We start from the raw sequence: 20,885 nt of genomic DNA on the forward strand, positions 1-20,885 counted from the left end.
AAGAATTGGCTGAACTGAATAGGTAGGCACTTGATGAAGAGACCATGGAAGACGAAGAGACAGACCCAACAGAAGAAAACAGCATAACAAAAAAGAATCTTAGGCATATTTTTAACCTTGCTGATGAATTAACAGGCGTTGTACAGAGTTGTGATTACCTGCCTGATTGTTCTGCTAAAGAAACACAACTCATAAATGATGGTTTGTCTTGCTATTATGAGATTTATGACGCAAAGATTCGTGGTGGCAAGCAGATGAAGTTAGACTCATTCTTCAAGAAAAAAGTCAGAGAACCTCAACCTCAAAGCTAGTCACAGAAGAGCAGGAACTTCAGCTACAGCAACTTCAAGTGCTAAGGAGGCGCAATTGTAATAGGAAGAATAATAAAACCTTTTTATTTTTATGTTTTATTAATAATTTCAGTGTATTTTCTAATTATTATTTAGCAATTACAATAAATTATACTAGATCATAAGCATAGCTTAGCTTAATTTTCAGCACTCACCTCATAGTAATCCGCTTGTTTGATGAAACTTATAACAGGTACATAGTAGCTATAAAACTTTTAAATTCTGATTAGTAGCTATTCGTAACAGTGTAATTATGCATTTTAAAATTTTAAAAATTATGAGCTCTAAAATGTGTTAAAATTTGCCTAAGAAAGAAAAGTGCACATTCTATTCTATAGTTGTCTTATTAAATTCATGTATTAAAAATCAAAATGAGATAAAAGCTAATAGCCGCACACGAGCACAGATATTAGCTATTAAAAGGACGTTGTCTGTTGGAAAGGAAAGAGGAAAAGGTTGATGTACTTTTTCTTCAATAGAAGCGAGGTAGATTTCGGATAAAGGGGCTGAGATACTGAGGTCCATCGGAAGGCCAAATATTTGTTAATATATATTATTTTGAAATATAAATTGCTTGGCATTAAGTAACAGCGACATGAGCTCTAAAATGTCATTAACATTTAAATCAGTACGTTTTGTCAAAGCGTCATCTTTAGTTAATAGTTCTTTAAGAGCTAGTAGCGTGGTTTCGATGTGCATATTGTTTGAATATAGGGAGACGACATCGAAAAATGCGAGAATATCATTTTCAGATGTGGTCACGGAAGTTATACGTTCATGTGCTTGCTTAGTGTTGTATACCCTGAACCGAGAAAATTTCATTAGAGGTGAAATAATTTTAATGAGGAATATGGATAGATAAGCATAAGCAAACTGTTTAAAGGAAACAATAGGTCTCAAAGGGTAATCTTGTTTATGAAGTTTAACTATTCCAAAAATATATGGAAGTATGTTACTGCGAATACCCTCGAAGTAGAAACTGATAATAAAATTAATTTTCTAAATCTCACTATATATAAAATTGGGACAATTTTAGGCACCAAAATATACAGGAAGAACACACATACAGGGAAGTTCTTATATTACTACTCACACCATCCTCTATACATCAAAAAAGCAGTTCTTTATAATCAGATATATAATGCTGTTAAAATAGTCACACACACAAGCAGATCTATCCACAAAATTGCAATACCTCACTAAAACATTTATCGATATGAAATATCCATTACAACTAATAACAGAAACCATTACTAAAGTCCATAATAGTATTAATAGCCCTGACAACATTAATAACCATTTGAATAAGATACACAGACCCCCATATCACTCTTCCATACCATCAACAATATGCTAGATGGCTTCGATAGATTTTTAAGAATACAGATATCAAGTTAATATTTACATCTTGTAATAAATTAGGTTCTAAATTTAATTCATACAGGACAACATATGGGTATACGACACAGGATTATAATAACATTATATATTTGATTAGATGTCAATCAGATTGCCAAGCATGTTACATTGGTAGTACAACAGCTAAATTTGGGACTTCAAAAATGTCTAACACACGTGCCTACTACCACTTTAATAGCTTCAAATCTAATTTATCGGGTACAGAATTAACACAACATATTTAATCTTGTAATCATAACCCATGCAGAGATTCAGCTATTACAGTAGTTAAACTGAATTCTAGTTATAAAATTCTTCAAAATGAGGCTCTCATCATTGAGTGGCACACATCGTTCCACACATTAAACATGAAAGTTCCAATCAACTTCTCCCCTATTTGGAATTTAGCATATAAAGTTTCCACATGCATTGAAATGCATTTCGGGAAGTTAACCCGTATATAACATACTTTGCGTGTTCTTCTCTTTCCATTGAAGCTAACCAAGGACAGTTTTGAAAGTTGCTCGTGCGCGGCTATTAGCTTTTATCTCATTTTAATTTTTAATACACGAATTTAACAAGACAACTATAGAATGGAATGTGCACTTTCCTTTCTTAGGAAAATTTTAAGATGTTTTAAAGCTCATAATTTTTAAATTCATAATTACAATAAGTTACGAATAGCTACTAATCGGAATTTAAAATTTTTAAAACTACTATGTACCTGTTCTAAGTTTCATCAAACCATGCGGATTACTATAAGGTGAGTGCTGAAAATTAAGCTAAGCTATACTTATGATTTAGTTGTTACATCACAGCACATAAGGAATCCTTAATACATAATCAGTCAATAAATTATACTATATTACAGTTGTGTACAACAAAATAAGTATTTCCTATTCATATGCCTATACACTTCCATATAAATCCGAATTTTTTATTTTCTCTTGAATGTATCTCCCACATAATACATTAGTTCAATGGGAAATTGATGTCTGATATATGAAGTTTCGTTATAAGTAGTTTTTTTAGGAACATAACTACAATGCATATCAAGGACCCCCTGTATATATAAATACATATACACACCAATAAAGGTGTAAATTTTTTTTAGATTTCAATTAATAAAGAAACATGGGTTTAGACACTTTGTTACTAGTTGGCTACCATCTGCACCTCTTTCAAGAAAATTTTCCTACTTGAAACTAAAATTACAGCTATATAAGATATGTTTGAAATCTAATTCAAAAAGCCCTAACATAAATGACTAACTGTCTGAAAGGGAAGACAATACATGATTTGCCATTACTAGAAGTTAAAGGAAAATAAAAGAAACAATTGTTACAAGGTATAACATTGCCTTTTATTTTGAGTTTAAGAGTTTCATTGAAGCTTTACCACATAAAACTACAATTAACACAGGTGTAATAAATTGGTTTATTTCCATTAGTTTAGTGAATTTTGTGTTTTGAGCAATAATAATTCTTACATTACAAAGGGACTAATAATTAAAGGGCTAGGTTAATTCAAAGTTCAAGGGACCAAAATACATCTGTTTATCGATTTAAACAGGTCTGCAGTATTTGTATACAGGATTAGAATAGTAATTAATCAAGAGAAACTAACATAATCTTATTAACAATGCAAAATTTTCTTACTTCTTGTTTAAAATAACTTAAACTAAAAGAGAAAAATAACAAATTTCTAGCATGTGATAACAAGATTGCTATGTTTTACCATTTTTGTCACTATTTCTAGTCATAGAGTCTGAAGTATATAAGCAGTATACATTTAATACATTAAAATAAGCATTATGTTATTATGTATAATTGTACATATTTGTTTCCGAGAAAGAGAGATTATTAATTTATTAGGATATTACTTTCTGTTTAATACTTGTTGTTGATGCTAAAAGAGGATAATTGTACAATTTTATAGCTAAGGCTTAAACCACTGTCTGTTAACTCATTAAAATTTTTAGTAAAAGCTTATTTCTCAGTACGCACCTCTTAAAATCCGTATTATCATTTAAATTCCATAGGAAATGAAAGTGAAAAAATTAATTAATAAGTAAGATTAAGATCATGCCCTGGGGAAGAAGTTGTCATATAAATACAATATCCAAGATATAAACAATATAATATATCTCATTAAATGTCAACCGGGATGCAATGCCTGTTACATAGATAGTACCACCACAAAATATGGATTATCTAAGACAACCAACACAAGGGCATACTATCATTACAATAGTTTAAAATTAGCCACCAATCTTTCATCAATATGGCACTTAACACACCTAAAATTTCCACGTGCAATGCAATGCATCATGGAAGTTAGAGCTACTATAAAAGAATCCCTTCACGTTTATCTTATAACCAACTGCTGGTGAATGCATCGAAAATCCTACCTTAGACTCCTACGTTAAATTTTAATGCTAAAAAGGATGAAATTTAATTTTTTAACTTGCAGTATCACTTTTAGTAAAGTTCACTAAATGTGAACCGCTCTTGCTAATTACCATTTGAGATGGCGACCAGATGACAAATTTAAAACTACTGTGTATATACTAAATAAAATAATAAAGCACAATAAAAAAAAAAAAAAGAAAAGATTTTCAAGATGTTTAAACTGTTTGATTCAAACATGCAGGCATATGATAAAATTTTTATATTTTTTTATTATTATTTTTTAAAACCTTTTTAAAACCTTGAACATGAAAGGGAACAGAATCTTACAATTTCAAAATTATAAAATTACAAAAAAAAAAAAAAAAAAGAGAGGAGGCAGGCATAATGTCAACAAGTTTTATCTCTCAATCATCATTGCCAGCATCAACGTCTTCAGCTGATAAGTATGCACTGGGAAGGCTGTGGAGATTTAGAACAGTCAGCCACTCAACCTTACGAAAGAACATATAATGGATGGATGGCTGGACAGTGGCTTTTTTTTTCATTGTAGATTTCTTTGTAGCAGGTAAGCATATCATTCATCCCTCTGTTAACTTTTAAGAATTGTTTGCTGTCAGGATCCATGTTCTCAAACCTCGCCATTGCCGATGCGATTTCGCAAAATGTCACTGCCATCTCTCTGGTGATGAAGCATTGCAGCTCCTCATTTGGTTCATTTTGAGTCTCATCAGCATTTTCTTCTTTCACTAACACTGCTTGCAAGTCAATAAATTCTTTGTTAGATAATTCCTTCTTTTTTTCCTCTATTAACTCCTCCACATCTTTAGCATTTAACTCCAACTGAAATAGCTCTGCAAGCGTTACAATCTTATCTGTAACTACTTCATGATTTGTCTTTTTCACATCCTTCGAAGCTTTTTATGTGTCGTGGGCATATTTTCTTCCATATGCCATTTAAACAACTTTTAGTAATTTCTGTGCAGCCTTTATTAATGTTTAAGATGGTGTGGTAAATATTGTAAGATTTTCAAAAGTCTCTTAATGGCAAATTTTTCCCAGTCTACTGCAGACAATGCCTGAGCAAATGTTGTGCGTAAATAGTATGCTTTGAAATAACACCATGAGCCATAGGTTGGATTAGCAAAGTCGTGTTTGACGGTAGAAATATAACTCTCACGTTCAAATTGAAATCATTTAGATGTGTAGGATGTCCAGGAGCATTATCTAATAGAAGCAAAATCTTGGAAGGAATGCTGTTGTCTTTACAATCTTTTTCAACTATAGGGAATGAAGCAGCATTTAAACTAATTCTCAAAGAGATATTGTTATCCATGCTATCTGGTTCGATCGGAAATGCATGGGTAGGGTGTCTTTATTGATGCCATTAAATGCAAGAGGATTTCCAGAATGGTACACAAGCAGTAGTTTCAATCTGTAATCTCCCACTGCATTAGCCCCAAGCAAACGTGTTGCCCTACATTTTGAGACCTTGAAACCTGGCATCGTTTTTTTCCTCTTTGGCAATGCATGTGTGATTTGGCATTTTTTTTCAATACAGAGCAGTCTCATCAATGTTAAAAATTTTTCTGCATTGAATACTTGCCTTCATCAATAATTTTTTTCAACACATCACAAAATTTCTCTGCAGGTACAGAATTGGCACTGGTGACTTCACTGCATACTTTAACATTGTGGAAATCAGCACAATGCTTGAACCTATTAAACCACCTGTTGCTTGCCATGACCTTGGCTTGGGGTTTGCCATACTTATCCTTAATATCTTCATAAATAATTCTTGCTTTTGCTCGAATGGCTATTAGACTCAGGGACACTCGCTTCTAAATCTGATTTTCCATCTATATTATTAATAGTTTTTCCATCTTCGATATAGCACCTGAATGCTGTTTTGTGATCACTGTTGATCCTTTAACATGTTCGTTTATACATGCTTGTTTGTTATTTGGTTTTTAGGAGCATTAGCAACTAAGGCCACATTGCTCTGGGGATACGAGGTGGTCATTCCCTGACCCTTCCGCATCCTCCGTATTTGGTGGGCACGGGCTCGAACTCCAGTCTAATCAAGAAGTGTGTGCTATGCACTGCTGCTCCCGCCCACCTGGCTACAGAGGCGCCGTTTATACATGCACTGTCCTTTAAAATAGTATTCACTGTTGAAGCAGTGAGACCTAATTCCCGGGCAACAAATGACAAATTTTGTCCTGCTTCATACTTCTTAATCATTTTCATTTCTAAACCAATTTTGTTTCGTTTCCTAGCACTGCCACCACTTGAACTTTCCGTTGGTTGCTTTCCCTTCATCAATGTAATAAGTAAATATGAATGAAGAGAAGATTCTGAAAACTTATTTATGATTTTTATATGAAAAGCCCAATAAACAGGAAAGTGCATTTTTTTTTTTTTTTTTTTTATTGTTTTATGGTTGTGACCTCCAGAAATGTGCTGACCACGCAGGTCTTCCTCTCAGCCAATAGTACCATTTGTAAACATGTTGGCTGCATGTTTTGTTTTTGCATCCTTTAGTTAAGCGATTTTTGTGTTGTGCTTATTTGACATAAATTTATATAAAACTAATACAATTTCCATTATAAAAATGACCATAAAGAGAGATAAATAGCTTAGTTATATAGCGAAAATTTCAACTTCTGAGGTCTTGAAACGAATTACGAAAAAAAATAAATAATAAATAAAATCAATGTGTTATTGGGTTCACATTACGATATTTTCACAATACCTCCATTTATTCCTACGGGATGCAAAATACAATTCCATATTTTTTTCAATTTGCACCAGTTGGCAAAAACTTACGTAAAGTTGAATTTACCTAAGTTGAGTATTACTTAAGTCAGGGAGTGCCTGTAGTTCATAAAAATATTTGGACCTTTTTTTTTTGTATTAAACTGCTCTTTAGTTACACAAAAACAAAGGAGGGGGCTGCTGAGACCACGAGGAATGATTTGTATAAAGCATAAATTTGTAAATTCGGTCAAGCACATGCAAAATTGCATTGGAACTATTATTTCTTTAATGAAGTAAAATATTACAGTTTAATTAGTCATATTAATTTTAAATTACTATCACCTCATTTGACATGATTACTGACTTAAAGTCCAATAAATAGGGCCTAATTCCATAGCAAGAAACAAAGGACATAACAAAAGGAACTCTTACCACTATTTACCTAGAGGTTTGAAGGTTGTAGAAGGACCAAAGAGTAGCTGATTACTGTATGAGCTACCAATTCCAAGACCTGTTAAAAAAAATAATAATAAATAAATAAAATAAATAATGAACAATGCATAAAATCTAAAAAAAAAAAAAAAAAAAAAAATAAATGAAAAACAAAATCATATGTATTTAACTGTGTCACCTCAAAATATTGATCTAATTCCTCTTTAGATATACCTGAGCTTTGACTAACAGGTTCGGTGAAAATTTGCTCCAACAGATTACTGTGACTAAATGCAAACTGTTTTACTTCTAGTCTAAAATTCTTTCCTCAATTTCAATATAAGTCCATTTGTTGCACCCTATACACTGCAAATATGCCCTATCATGAAAGTCTGCTTAGCTCTTTTAAGGCATTAAAACACCTCAATCAGATTTCCATGCATAAGTCTTGTTGACATTCTTTGACTATTTCAAGCAAGTCCATATCTTTTCTTTTAGAAAAGATACTGACTGTTACTATTTTTCTATTTTTTTTTTTTTTTGTGTTGGTATCCAAGCACTTCATAATTTGTATGATATCAAAAACCTTTTGCAAAAGACTGAATACCTGACATAATTGATATGATATAAATTCAAAATTTTTCCCCTTCCCATATATAATGAAATCAACAATATCAAAGGCTTACTATACTGCTTATTTTATATGCAAAATGCATAAAATACATTTTTTTAAACTGAAAGTCAGAACAACTTGTAGAGTGTTGTTCAGAATAAGCACCAAGACAGCTAAAGCTATAAAGCGTGAGTATATTATGTTCAAAAGAAGTCATGAATCTTGCCACTCTCAGCAGAAATTTCCTTGTACAAGGTGCAGAAAAGAAATAGGTGATTACAAAACACTTCAACTCGGCAACATTTTATGTAAGAAATTATAAACACAGCAACTTAAATTACAGGTGGGGGAAGCATTTTATTTTTTGAAGATGACACCTTCATAATGCACACAATACTGCATAAAGATTTATGGTGCAATAAATGGAGATTCTTGTCTGACTAATCATGGAACTTTTGCTTAAAACAAATCTCCAGAAATATAAAAATGTGCTTCACCAGTCATAAACAGATTATGAATAAGTCTTCACTCACATCCAGCAGTCAGAAGCTGAAGACAAAAATTTCAGCAGTTAACATAACTGTGATATTTCCATGCATGCACTGCCTAGATTTTGTATGAGTATAAATTTGTCCTTATGTAAAATGTGTTTTAAACTGCATGGTGAAGTGCACTGGACTGATCAAGGGTGGTGGGGAGGGCTATCTTGTTCCCTTCTTCTGAGCCTTAAAAAGGATAGTTTATGACCCCACACATGGAATGTAGTGTAGTGCAGCCAAATATTAACTAATAAAGTCTCTCTACAACTAAAACTTTTTGATCTTATACTGTAGAATATAAATTAATTTACATGTGTTCTTACTCTCAACAAAAATAGTTTAGCTTGGCTTTCAAAATACTTTGCCTTTCAATCTTTATTACTTTTCATTACACTTAATATGGGAGTTTTTTTTTAAAACACAAATCAAATATTTGGTTACACAAATTTTATCTTTTTCTCTCAGAATCTTTATTCCTTTCACTATGTTCATGACATGATATGCTAAACAAGTTAGTGCATAAGTATACAAATGAGTTATCTTTATGTATTGGAAAAGAACTACAGGGTGTCTCAAAAATATTGGTACAAACGTTTAGGGGAGGTAGGTAACACCTAAAGGAATGTGAATCGCATAGGAACCCATAGCTGGAAACATCACTGTAAGTCGGTACACGGTGCTGTTCATCAGTTCGTGAGAGGGAAAATTTCTGGTTTAATCATTCAAGCAGTAGTCACCACACGAAGAGCATGCATCGATATACGAACTGTGAGCTGGCAGACATGCACCTAGTGTATGGATTAGCAGAGGGCCCACACGGTGTGCACCCCCATGTGGCACAACATTGCTTCGCAATAAATGTGTGGGCAGGTATGGCCAGTGACTGCTTAGTCGGCTCATGCCTGTTACCATCCCACACGAACTCCGCTAAATATTGGATCTTTCTTGAACAAGTTCTATCAGGGTTACTTGACGATGTTCCAGCAAATGTGAGACGCAACACTTGGTTTCAACATGACGGGGCGCCTGCCCATTATGGAAGGTGTGTTCGTGACCATTTGAACAGGCGTTTTGGGTGTTGATGGATTGGCCGTGGTGGACCCGTTGCCTGGCCCCCATGCTCATCTGATTTATCGATCCTTGATTTCTTTCTATGGGGGCCCCCTCAAATCTATTGTGTATGAATCACCTGTGGAGACGGAAATGGCTCTCGTGGCGAGACTCGTGTGCGCTGCTGCTACTGTCAAAGAAACTCCAGGTGTATTCGACCGTGTCTGCCAATCCATGCTGCGTTGGTGTCATGCATGCATCGCGTCTCATGGTGAAACCTTTGAGCATCTGTTGTAACATCATGAAATGCATCCATCTCGTACTCCATTGTTAATATTATGTTAAATAAATGTTTGCCACTAATTACTGTCTTGTGTCATTTCTGCTTCTTGTGCCTCTGCTACTACTTTCCCTGTGACGTTTCCGGTTATGGGTTCCTATGTGATTCACATTCCTTTAGATGTTACCTACCTCCCCTAAACGTTTGTACCAATATTTTTGAGACACCCTGTATAAGGCTATGAAGCTTTTCTTGACTTCCTAAATTTTCATTGCATCTACCCATTTGAATTCTTTACAAGCCAGCAGCCAAAGTATCTTTTACTTGGTGTTATCTTAAAGTGTACTAGTATTATAACACATTTCTGTATGTTGCTTGTAAAATATAATTTCATTCTAAAAGCTAAAACCTATCCTTCTTCTCGAATTAATTTGCTATTGTTCTTTATTTATAATGTAATAATTTGCTCTTTATGTAAACCACTGTGACCTGTGTGCCATTTACGGTTGTTGGTTCAGATACAATACTGTGACTAATAAACTGATACTTGTTTATTTATATTTCAGTTTTATTTATTCATAAAAAATGCCATTTGTTTATGAATGCTACAATTTTAAAAGAAGCACATTTCATCGCTTATAACTTGCAGCTACCAATAAACAACTATATTGGCAGCTGCAAGATTGATTATTTATATGATTATTTACCTGTGCTTAAGCCTTGTCCAAAACCACCAGTTAATACACTTCCCTGTCCTAAAGGTACTCCAAGTGACGAAGTACCCCCTGAAAAAAAAAAATAAATAAATAAAAAATTAGGACTAATAAAACATAAAAAAAATGAAACTTGCGGATGAGATATTCCCCCACCACTTCAATCTTACTGAACAAAGTTTTTTAAAATTACCAAAAAAAAAGTTATTACAGTTTCAAATGTGTTAGTTAAAATTAAAGAAGATAAAAATATTCATTATTACTTACTGCTTCCTAAGCAACCATGTAAGCAAGTATTCATAGATTTTTCGTAATTCCACAGCAGTACTCATGGGTAGGGCTGCCACCCATCGTCATTTTCCTGGACATGTCTTCATTTTTTTTTTTATGTATCATGGACTGTCTGGGAGGAATTTCTAAAATTTTGAAAATATCCGGAATTTTGGCTCTAAAAATTTGAAAATTTCCTGATCCTTATTGGTAAAATTTGTAAGGCGTACACCAATCAGCTTTGTGGAAGTATTCCCAAGGATCTCCACTTCCAGCTGTAAACAACGCAGATCAGACATTGAGGAGCCATGTGTTGGGAGTTATTGACATTTTACATTCTTGGTGAGTAGACAATTCGGAATAAATTTTCTCTCGTTATTTATTTTACCTGAAATTCATTCTAAATTAAAATTATGATTCCATGTTTTTTTAAGAGATCTCATATTTTCTATTCTTCTTTCAGCAGTTTGTATAAACAATAATTTGATATGTCCAGCTTCAATTCATTGTATTTATTTATGAGTATACATAGTTTTTGTAATATCTAATTGTAAAAATACTGCTTTTGCAAAACCTACAGTCATTTCGAAATGGCTTTATAATTTTAAATGTTTCAACTATTAATGTTTCATGACTAAAAAATGTCACAGATTTATTCTTTCTTATGAATGCAATATTTCTTAATTATCAGTTCATGAAGTAATCAGTCACTTCTTCAAATAATTTTTTATTTCTACTATTTAAATTAAAATAATTCTTTAATTTACATAAATTCAGGAATACCCATTATGTAGAAAAGGAAGTGCAAGTTTACGGATGACTTGAGGATGAAATATTCAGGTTTTCGAAAGGGAAGAGTAGATGAGCAGGCGGAATGCATCATTTGCAGTCCAGAAAGCTACATCTCAGTTGCTAACAAAGGTTCATACATAAGAACATTAGATTTGAAAAATATTGCAGCAAGGTAACAGACTTCTTTGGTAAAGGCCTCTAAAAGGCTTGATGTAAGAGTTTCTATTGCTGAAGGAACCCTTGCCTTTTGTACAGTAGCACGTCACCACAGCTATAAATCAATGTCTTGTACAGCAGAATTATTGAAGTCGATACGCTCTGATTCAGATATTGCTAGGAGGTTATCTTGTGCAAAAGCAAAGACTGAAGCCATAATTAACTCTGTCTTAGCAGTCCATTCAGTTTTTTTGGAGTTTCCACTGATGCCACTAATCATGGATTTCTGAAAATTTTACCTATTCTTGTGCATTATTTTGACTGGAAAAATGGTGGCTCAAAGGTTAAGCTAATAGAATTAAATAGCAAAGGCAGATGAGACAGCAGCTACTATTTCTGACCATGTTTATGGGATCTTGTGTAAAAGTGGCCTGGATAAGAAATGTATTGCATTTGGTGGAGATAACTGTAATTGTAACATCATGTTTGGAGGAGTGTGGAGATACAATGGGAATAATGTATTTTCAAATTTACAAAGATTATTTGGTTGATTGCTAATAGGAGTGGGCTGCCCTGCCCACATTCTGCATAACTGTATCCAGCAAGGAGCAGATGCAATTGATGTAGATATTGACTCTATTGCTCTTAAGAGTTTTAATTAGTTCAGCATCTACACTGTATGTGCTGAAAACCTAAAAAAATTCTGCAAATTTACAGAAGTTACCTATAAAAAAACTTCTGTATCGTATCAGAACACGCTGGCTTTCTCTATTACCTGTAATTGAAAGGATTATAAGTATTTATCCAGCCCTAAGGTCTTTCTTTTCGTCTCAAGGAAATCTCCCTAAGATTTTAAAACTTTCTTTGAAGAGGAGTTTAGTGAAACTTATCTTGTTCATTGCCAAACTGTAATGTCAGTCTTCAATTCACCTATAATGAGCATTGAAAGGAATGACAATTCTTTGAAAGAAGTTATTGAAGCTCTTGCTTCCGTAAGGGATATTCTGTCAGAAAGAAGTAAATGTCAGTTCGTTTCCTTCAAAGTGAAGGAAATGTTGGAGAAGAGGCAAGAAGAGGGATATACAGAGAAATTTGGAGTTTTCAGAAGAAATATCCAGAATTTATATTCATCATGCCACTGAATACTTGGACATGGGGTTGAAACCACTGGAAGAAGTTTCTTCATTCAGGTGGATGTCTTTAAGAGAGCCACTTGAATGGGATAGTGTGGTTTCAACAATTAGGTACCGTCACACAAAAGGAGGGTACGTGGATGATGTGAAGTGCTTTGATCAGTTTTGTAATTTAAAAAAATCTGTAGCGGAAATTAAGGATACTGATGTTTCTGTTCCTTGTAATGTAAGATGGGCTAATTATTTTAGCCACTGTAAGAATGAAGAGTTTTCCTCAGAGCTGTTAATGATTGCAAAATTAAATTTCAGTGACATGCTGTGTAAAGATTTCCATTCATATTTATCCAAAAATACAGATTTACAGAGAAAAATTGCATCAGTGGAAAAATATAAAAGAAATGAAAACAGCAAATAAACTGCACTGAGAAAAATAAAAGTATTTTTTTTATTCATACCATAAGTAAATTTTTTGTGTATCATTTTTTACAAGTTAAGCAATCTGCATAAGAATGGTAAGTGTGAATTCTCTTAATTTAAGGGATTTGAGATATTCAATTAAAATATTTAACATGTTATTACCTTGCCAGTGACTGTGTTATTAACCTATTATCATAATAAACTGTTATTAAGGGCGTAGGCATTTTTGAAAAGACTAAGGGAATGTAAGGTGTGTTTTGGTACAACAGGAAAAGGTGTCCTCAACAGTTCGGATTTTTCTGTCCAAATGTCCTCATTTTTAAAGTTAGAGAGGTGCAAATCATGGTACAAAATTTTTTTTTTTTTTTGTGATTTAGGAGCATTAGCAACTAAGGCCATATTGCTCCATGAATATGCGGTGGTCATTCCTGACCTTTCCGCATCCTCCGTATTTGGTGGTGACGGGCTCGAACTCCGGTCTAATCAAGAAGCGTGTGCTATGCACTGCTGTTGCTCCTTCATACCTGGCTACGGAGACGCCGATTTAGATGGGCTGCTTTGAATCTGTTCCAATGATTCAATGGACTCTAGGTGTGGGAAAACCTCTGCCAACCCAGCTGATGAATTGAATAGATACTTTGCACCTGTTTTTAGTGAAGACTCTTCATGCTGAGATGAGGCTGTGTAAGTGAGGCTCAGTCATATTAAATTAGTGATTTCGAAATTACATATGACTGTTTATTAGAAAAACGTTTGAGCAAGTAAGGCTCCTGGAGTTTATGTCATATATCCAGAAATTTTATGGGAAGATACCAAGGGGTGTATTGAATCAATGAAGTTAATTATGAGGGCATCTTTGGCACTCGGGAGAAATTCCTTTGGACTGGAGAAATGCCAACTCATTACCAATATATAAAAGCAGTTCTAAGTGCAAAGCCGGTAACTGAAGACCGGTTAGTTTGACTTCAGTGGTAGGGAAAATCTTGGAAGCTATGATTAAGGGTGCAATCCACAAAGATTTAGATAGATATGGCATTCTAAATAACACACAACATGGTTTTGCTAAGGGATAATCAGGTTTAACTAACTCAGTAGGTTATTCTGACAGTTTATTTGGATTTTAGCAAAGGCATTTGACTCATTTCCTTATGAGAGGTTATTGTATAAGCTGAAATGTTGAGATTACTGGAAAAATTCTAAGATGGAGTGCTGGGTGGCTGCAGGGCAGTAGCAGAGGGTTGTGATTAATGGATATTCTTCAGATCGGAGAAAAGTCGGAAGTGGGGTCCCCCAAGGATCAGTTCTTGGACCACTGTTGTTTCTGATTTTTATAAACAACTGACGATGGGATAGAAGGCTTGACGTCAAAATTTGCACACAAAGTAAAGACTGGTAGAGTAGTCAATGATCACTACCAAGCAGTGCTTCAGAATGACCTGAACAGGCTGCAAGAATGGTCAGTAAAGTGGCAGCTTTGTTTTAATGCAGCAAAATTCAAGGTCTTACACATTGGAATAGCAACCACAAAATAAATTATACACTTCGTGGGATTGAATTAAAAAGAGTAGAGGAAGAAAGGGATCTGGGAGTTATATTAGGGGCAGATAAAGTTTTCTGAGCAGTATAAACAGGCATTCAGAAAAGCCCATGGTGTTATATCAATAATTTATCAAACATTATCCTCTAGAGATATGGAGGTCATAGTCCAACTGTATAAGGCAATTTTAAGACCACATTTGGAATACTGTGTTCAAGTATGGAGATCTCATCTGAATAAAGACATTGAGCTTCTTGAAAGGGTCCAAAGATGAGCAATTCCCATGGGGAAATCGGCAAAAGGATGACCATACGAGGAAAGACTGAATATGTAGGGTACCTCAGAGGTGACCTGATTGAGGTTAATAAGGCTCTGAGAGGAGTTAATAAAATGAATGGAGGAGGAATTTTCAGTGTGATAGAGAATTTCAGAACTCTGAGGAATAAATTCAAATTATAGGGGAAAGAGGTTCAGATTAGTTGTAGGAAGTTTTCTTTTAGCCAGTGAGTTGCTGATTGCTGCAGCAGGTTGCCTTCACAGGTAGTTGAGGCTGACAGTTTGAATAAATAATTCAAAAGTCAACTGGATAGTTACCTCTGTGAGGAGGAAAGCAAATAATTTTTACTTCTATACTTTTTTTTTCCCCCCTGGCCAGTACAGAAAAAGCCTCCTTGCACTATATGGCTATTACTATTACAAATTGGGCTTAGAGAGGAACAGGTATTCTGCGTGTTATCAGACACTCAGTCTAAAACACTGATGGATCCAATATCTCTCTAATACAGAAGATTTAGGAGAAGTCCGGTGGGCCTGCCTCCCTAAAATCCACTCATGCACACCTTCTCGATGGTAAGCCCTGTTACGTCACTTAGGTGGCAACGAACGTGTAGAGTGGTTCTCTTCAAGACGCCTGGTCAGCGTGAAGAGGAAAAGACCAAACCCTCCAGCATATGACAGCACGACAAAACAAATGGCCCTCAGTCCCCAGCAGCTTTCACTCCCCCTCTTACGGCAGCGAGAGGATCAGAGTGGAAGCAGAGGGTGCTAAGAATCTCTGGGTACGACCAGGATGCCATGCACGGAAACTGAACTTGGCCTGTTATAACGTAAGATCACTCATCAGTGAAGACAGGATATTAGAGCTGGAAAAGGAATTAGAAAATGTGAATTGGAATATCATCGGTTTGGCTGAAACAAGAAGAAGAAATGAATCACTTATAAGTTTATCAAGTGGAAATCTGCTGTATACCAATGGAAACAGTGAAAGGAGTGAAGGTGGAGTTGGGTTTCTGGTCCATAAAGATTTTAAAAACAACATTTTGGAATTCAAAAGTACATCACCAAGGGTGTCAAGACTAATACTCAAGATTTCTAAGAGATATAAGCTAAAGGTTATAATGATTTATGCACCAACATCGAGCCATGATGATGAAGAGGTTGAAGAAATGTACACCGAAATTGAGAGTCTTCTAGATGAGCAGAAAACCCACTACACTATTATTATGAGGGACTTCAATGCTAAGGTTGGAAAAAGACAAAACAGCGCAGAAAGTGGAACTATAGGAAATTTTGAAATTGATGAAAGAAATGAAAGAGGTGAAAGACTTGTGGAATTTGCAGAATCTCAAGGACTGTCAGTAATGAACACTTTTTTCAAGAGAATGGTGAACAGAAAGTGGACATGGAAGAGTCCAAATGGATTAACAACTAATGAAATCGACTTCATCCTCACTAATAGAAGATATATTGTGAATTATGTTACTGTCCTGAATAAGGTAAATGTTGGAAGATCACAGAATGGTAAGATGTACACTTGATATAGATGTAGGAAAGGAAAGGAAAAAACTGACTCGAGTAAATAATACAAAGATCTCTGAGATAACAGAAGAGGAGAAAAAGTAGTATGTACTGGAACTTAAGAACAAGTTTGAGCTTCTGCAGACTGCTCAGGACCAAGATATCAACGAGGAATATTACAACTTTCTGGAAGTGATAAAGCCCAAGAAACCTATAGGGAAAAAGAAATCCAAAGAAGAAAAAATTAGTCAAGAAACACTTGTCATGATGAATCGAAGACGACAAAAGAAGAGCAAGAAAAACACTGACAGGGAGAAAATTGAGTATACTGAGTTATGCAAAGCCATTAGAAAGAGACTCAGAGAGGACATAAGAAGATTTAACACAAGAAAAGTAGAACAAGCATTAAGGGAAAACAAAAAAAGATTTACATCAGCAGCCATGAGCAGTAATACAGAAAGACAAATAATACTGAAACTGAAGAATGAAACTGAAGTAGTGATAAACAGCAGAGAAGGCATAATTCAAATAGCAGACGACTACTATAGAGAAGCGAGGAAATGATGCCAGCAGTGGGGAAGATGGAGTGCAAAGTAGCAACACATACGACATACCCGATATTCTTCCTGATGAGGTAGAACATGCATTGAAGAAAATGAAGAATCAGAAAGCCCCGGGGGAAGATGAAGTTACTGTAGAGTTGTTAAAATTGGGAGGAAGAGACATAACACAAAAACCGGCAAGGCTCTTCACAAAGTGCATTAGAAAAGGTGTGACGCCTAAGCAGTGGAATAATGCAATCATAGTTTTGCTGCATAAGAAAGGAGATAAATCAGAAATTGGAAATTATAGACCAATTAGCTTGTTATCCCATATCTACAAGTTGTTCACAAGGGTCATTACTAACAGATTAGAAAGAGTACTTGATGAGAATCAACTGAAAGAGCAAGCTGGCTTTAGGACAGGATTCTCAACTATGGATCACCTTCACGTAATATCACAGCTAATGGAGAAAGCAAATAAATATAAAACACTATTATGCTTGGCATTTGTGGATTATGAAAAGGCATTTGACTCCATACAGCATAAGGCAATGTTTCGGGCACTGGAAAGGCAAGGCATAGATACCCCGCATATTATGATTTTGAAGAAAATATATGAGAGTGCTATCTCCTTTATTAGACTAGACAAAGACAGTAGAAAATTTAAAATTGAGAAAGGAGTTCGACAAGGGGAGACAATATCTCCGAAGCTGTTTACTGCTGCCCTTGAGGAAGCTTTCAGAAGATTAGACTGGTCGCAGAAAGGAGTCAATATGAACGGAGAGTACCTAAACCATTTACGATTTGCAGATGACATTGTGGTCATAAGCCATGATCCCAGAGAATTAGAGGAAAATCCTAATCAGTTATGCACAGTTAGTAAGGATTTTGGACTAAAGATGAATATGGCTAAAACAAAAGTAATGATGAACAAGTATGCCACAGAAAGAGAAATAATGATTGAAGGAGCACAAGGTGGAGTCATATACTTATCTAGGACAAGTTATTAGCTGTAATAATGATAAATGGCTGGAAGTCAAGAGAAGAATAAATTTTGAATTCAGGAAATATAGTCACATACTGAAGAGCAATATCCCAGTTTGTCTGAAACGTAAAATAATGAACCAACGTATACTCCCCACCATGACTTATGGAAGTGAAACTTGGGCACTCACCAAAAGAATGGAAAAGAAGCTGAGAACTACACAGCGAAGAATGGAACGAATTATATTGGGAATCAGACTGTTAGATAAGAAGAGAAACACATGGATTAGGCAGCAAACTCAAGTAAAAGACATTCTTATCAAAACTAAAGAACTAAAATGGTCTTGGGCAGGACACATAGCTTGAATAGATGAAATTCATGAGTTTGTGGGTAGTAAATGGTTGGCCAGTGCTCAAAACAGAAGGAACTGGAAAGTTGCTGGAGAGGCCTTCATCCTGCAATGGATTGAAAATGGATGATGATGATTACAAATTGGAGCATGGGGGGGGATCAATGATTACTGTTTCCAGTACTTTCAACACCTCATTCAACTGTATAAAAAGCTAGTTTTTTTTGCCCTTCCTCTTAAATTTAACATTAAGATTGACAATTAAGACTGTCTGACTGCCATTATGACTTTAAATAATGGTAATCAGGCACACAAACAAAATACAACTAAAAGTGTAACAAGTATGTATTGCAAGTGTTAAACAGCCATATGGTAAGATAAAGTGAGGCCACATTCTAAGTTTAACATGCACAGAGGGAACAAAACATATACACTTCATATAAATAGCAATCTATATAACTGAAGAGGGAAGGGTTATCTAACAGTAACTTGGTCCACCTCAATGAAGCCTAATGGGGTTTTAATTGTTAATGAAATGGTTTGTTTGGTTTGTTTGGTTGGTTGGTTTTTAGGAGCATTAGCAACTAAGGCCATATTGCTCTGGGAAATGCGGTGGTCATTCCCTGACCTTTCCGCATCCTCCGTATTTGGTGGTGACGGGCTCGAACCCCGGTCTAATCAAGAAGCGTGTGCTACGCACTGCTGCTCCTTCCCACCTGGCTACGGAGGGGCCTGTTAATGAAATGCCCTTTTTGTTAATAAAATGCTAAAAATAAGAATTATTTAAAAAAAATTAAATGAAATATTAAAGTGATTAGTTGAGTTCTCTTTAAAGCTTTTAACTTTCTTTGCATGACTGACTTTGATCTTATATGTTAAATGAATTATTACAAGTTTGTTGGTCTTGAGCAAGAAAGGCTGGCTCTCCAACCCCCCCTCCCCTGCTCACACACAGAAACTCCATTTTTTTTCCCTACACCTAGAAAAACAGTCTTATACTTGTTTCTGACATGCTCCTGCATAGTAGCATGGTACAGTCATATAGACTGTGAATATATATATATTTGTTTCTCAGCACCACACTGAAAGTCAGGGAGAGTTGAAATAAATACCCTGCAGGAATGAGTCTCCTTCCAATCCAAACAGGTACAGTGGCTATTCTGCATATACAGCACTCAGCTGCAAACCCTGGCTAACCATTAATAAGTTTGTTAACTATTATGAACACACACTTGATGAATGGATAACTGCATTGAGCCAATCCTCAACACTAAAACACCTATTTAAAATACAAAAATTGTTTGGCCAATTCAAATCTTGAGTAACTTCAAATGAAGTTCCATTGTACTGGAAGCTGTGAAATCGTGACATTCAGTCAGTGGTGAAGTAACTAAGTTTCAAGTCCTTGGCGGTTTTGTATTTCTCGATATACTCTCTCTCCCCTTCATAGGGAAGCTAAGTAAGAGCACACTTCATTTTATTGAGAGCAAATGGTAACAAAATTATGTTAACTGCCCACATCAGCCATGGGAAGAATGTAATATTAATCTTTAACTTTTTCAACCACTAAATGCAACAGACAAATTTATTTTCATGCCGAAGATAATTTTTTCTTTCTTTCTTTCTTTCTTCACTCATTGCACACGTCAACTTTTGTTATGGCACAGACTGCAGTTCTCACACTACACAGTAGCCCATCCACACTGGATCTCATAAAAAAACAAAGGGAACCGTTTGAAATGAAATATGCTTGCATATGTTGACAAGTTGTTCTGGAGGCTATTTTACTGTGGGAGCAGGGGAAAAAGGAATAGCTGTGTAACACCGGAGTCATTGTCAGTGATTGTTCTTTGGTAGAATCATTTGTTCCTAGACTCATCTTTATGTTCACTGGGGAATGGAAGGAGGAGGAGATAAATGCTCTGTAACAAATTACAGTTGTTGACTTTGCCTTTCTTCAAAAGACAGCTCACCCTTGTTTTTCTTTCAAAGAAATGCCAACTATAGTTTTCACATGTCAAAGAGATCATGCTTGTGGTTTCCCCCCATTCTAGATGCTCATTCGTAGCAATACTAATTGTGAGGAGTGAAGGCACTTCTTTATTTTATTGCTGGCAACTCTGCATTAATTTGCCTAGGTCTGCAGTTCCCCATATCACTGCTGATACACTTGAGGTTGGAGTAATCACTGCTGATACACTTGAGGTTGGAGTAATCCCACAGTAAATCAGTTTCAATGGAAAGGAAATAATACCTGTTTGTACGTGTTCCACAAAGTTCTCTGTCTCTGTATACAAGACTGGTGAGGAAGTAATTTAGCTTGACAATGTAACAATTAGTTTAGAGCCACCTGGAAAGTTGTTC

General features: G+C 35.1%; 1 protein-coding gene across 2 annotated transcripts in view; it reads right to left on the minus strand.

Annotated features, from left to right (window-relative positions):
- The window catches only part of Nup58 (nuclear pore complex protein Nup58), a 177,716-nt gene that overhangs the window by 16,732 nt on the left and 140,099 nt on the right, over positions 1 to 20,885 (minus strand). The window contains exons 11-12 of one of the 2 annotated variants that reach the window (XM_090379882.1): positions 10,538 to 10,615; positions 7,359 to 7,427 (exon numbers count right to left, since the gene is read on the minus strand). In XM_090379882.1, the coding sequence (XP_090236008.1) occupies positions 7,359 to 7,427; positions 10,538 to 10,615 (147 nt within the window). Of the gene's footprint in view, positions 1 to 7,348; positions 7,428 to 10,537; positions 10,616 to 20,885 lie in introns of both variants that reach the window. The other variant, XM_090379892.1, reaches the window with a different exon arrangement.

The sequence above is a fragment of the Mastigoproctus giganteus genome, chromosome 1 (genome assembly GCF_048544385.1).
Source record: "Mastigoproctus giganteus isolate SK-2022 chromosome 1, ASM4854438v1, whole genome shotgun sequence".
Lineage (NCBI taxonomy): Eukaryota > Metazoa > Arthropoda > Arachnida > Uropygi > Thelyphonidae > Mastigoproctus > Mastigoproctus giganteus.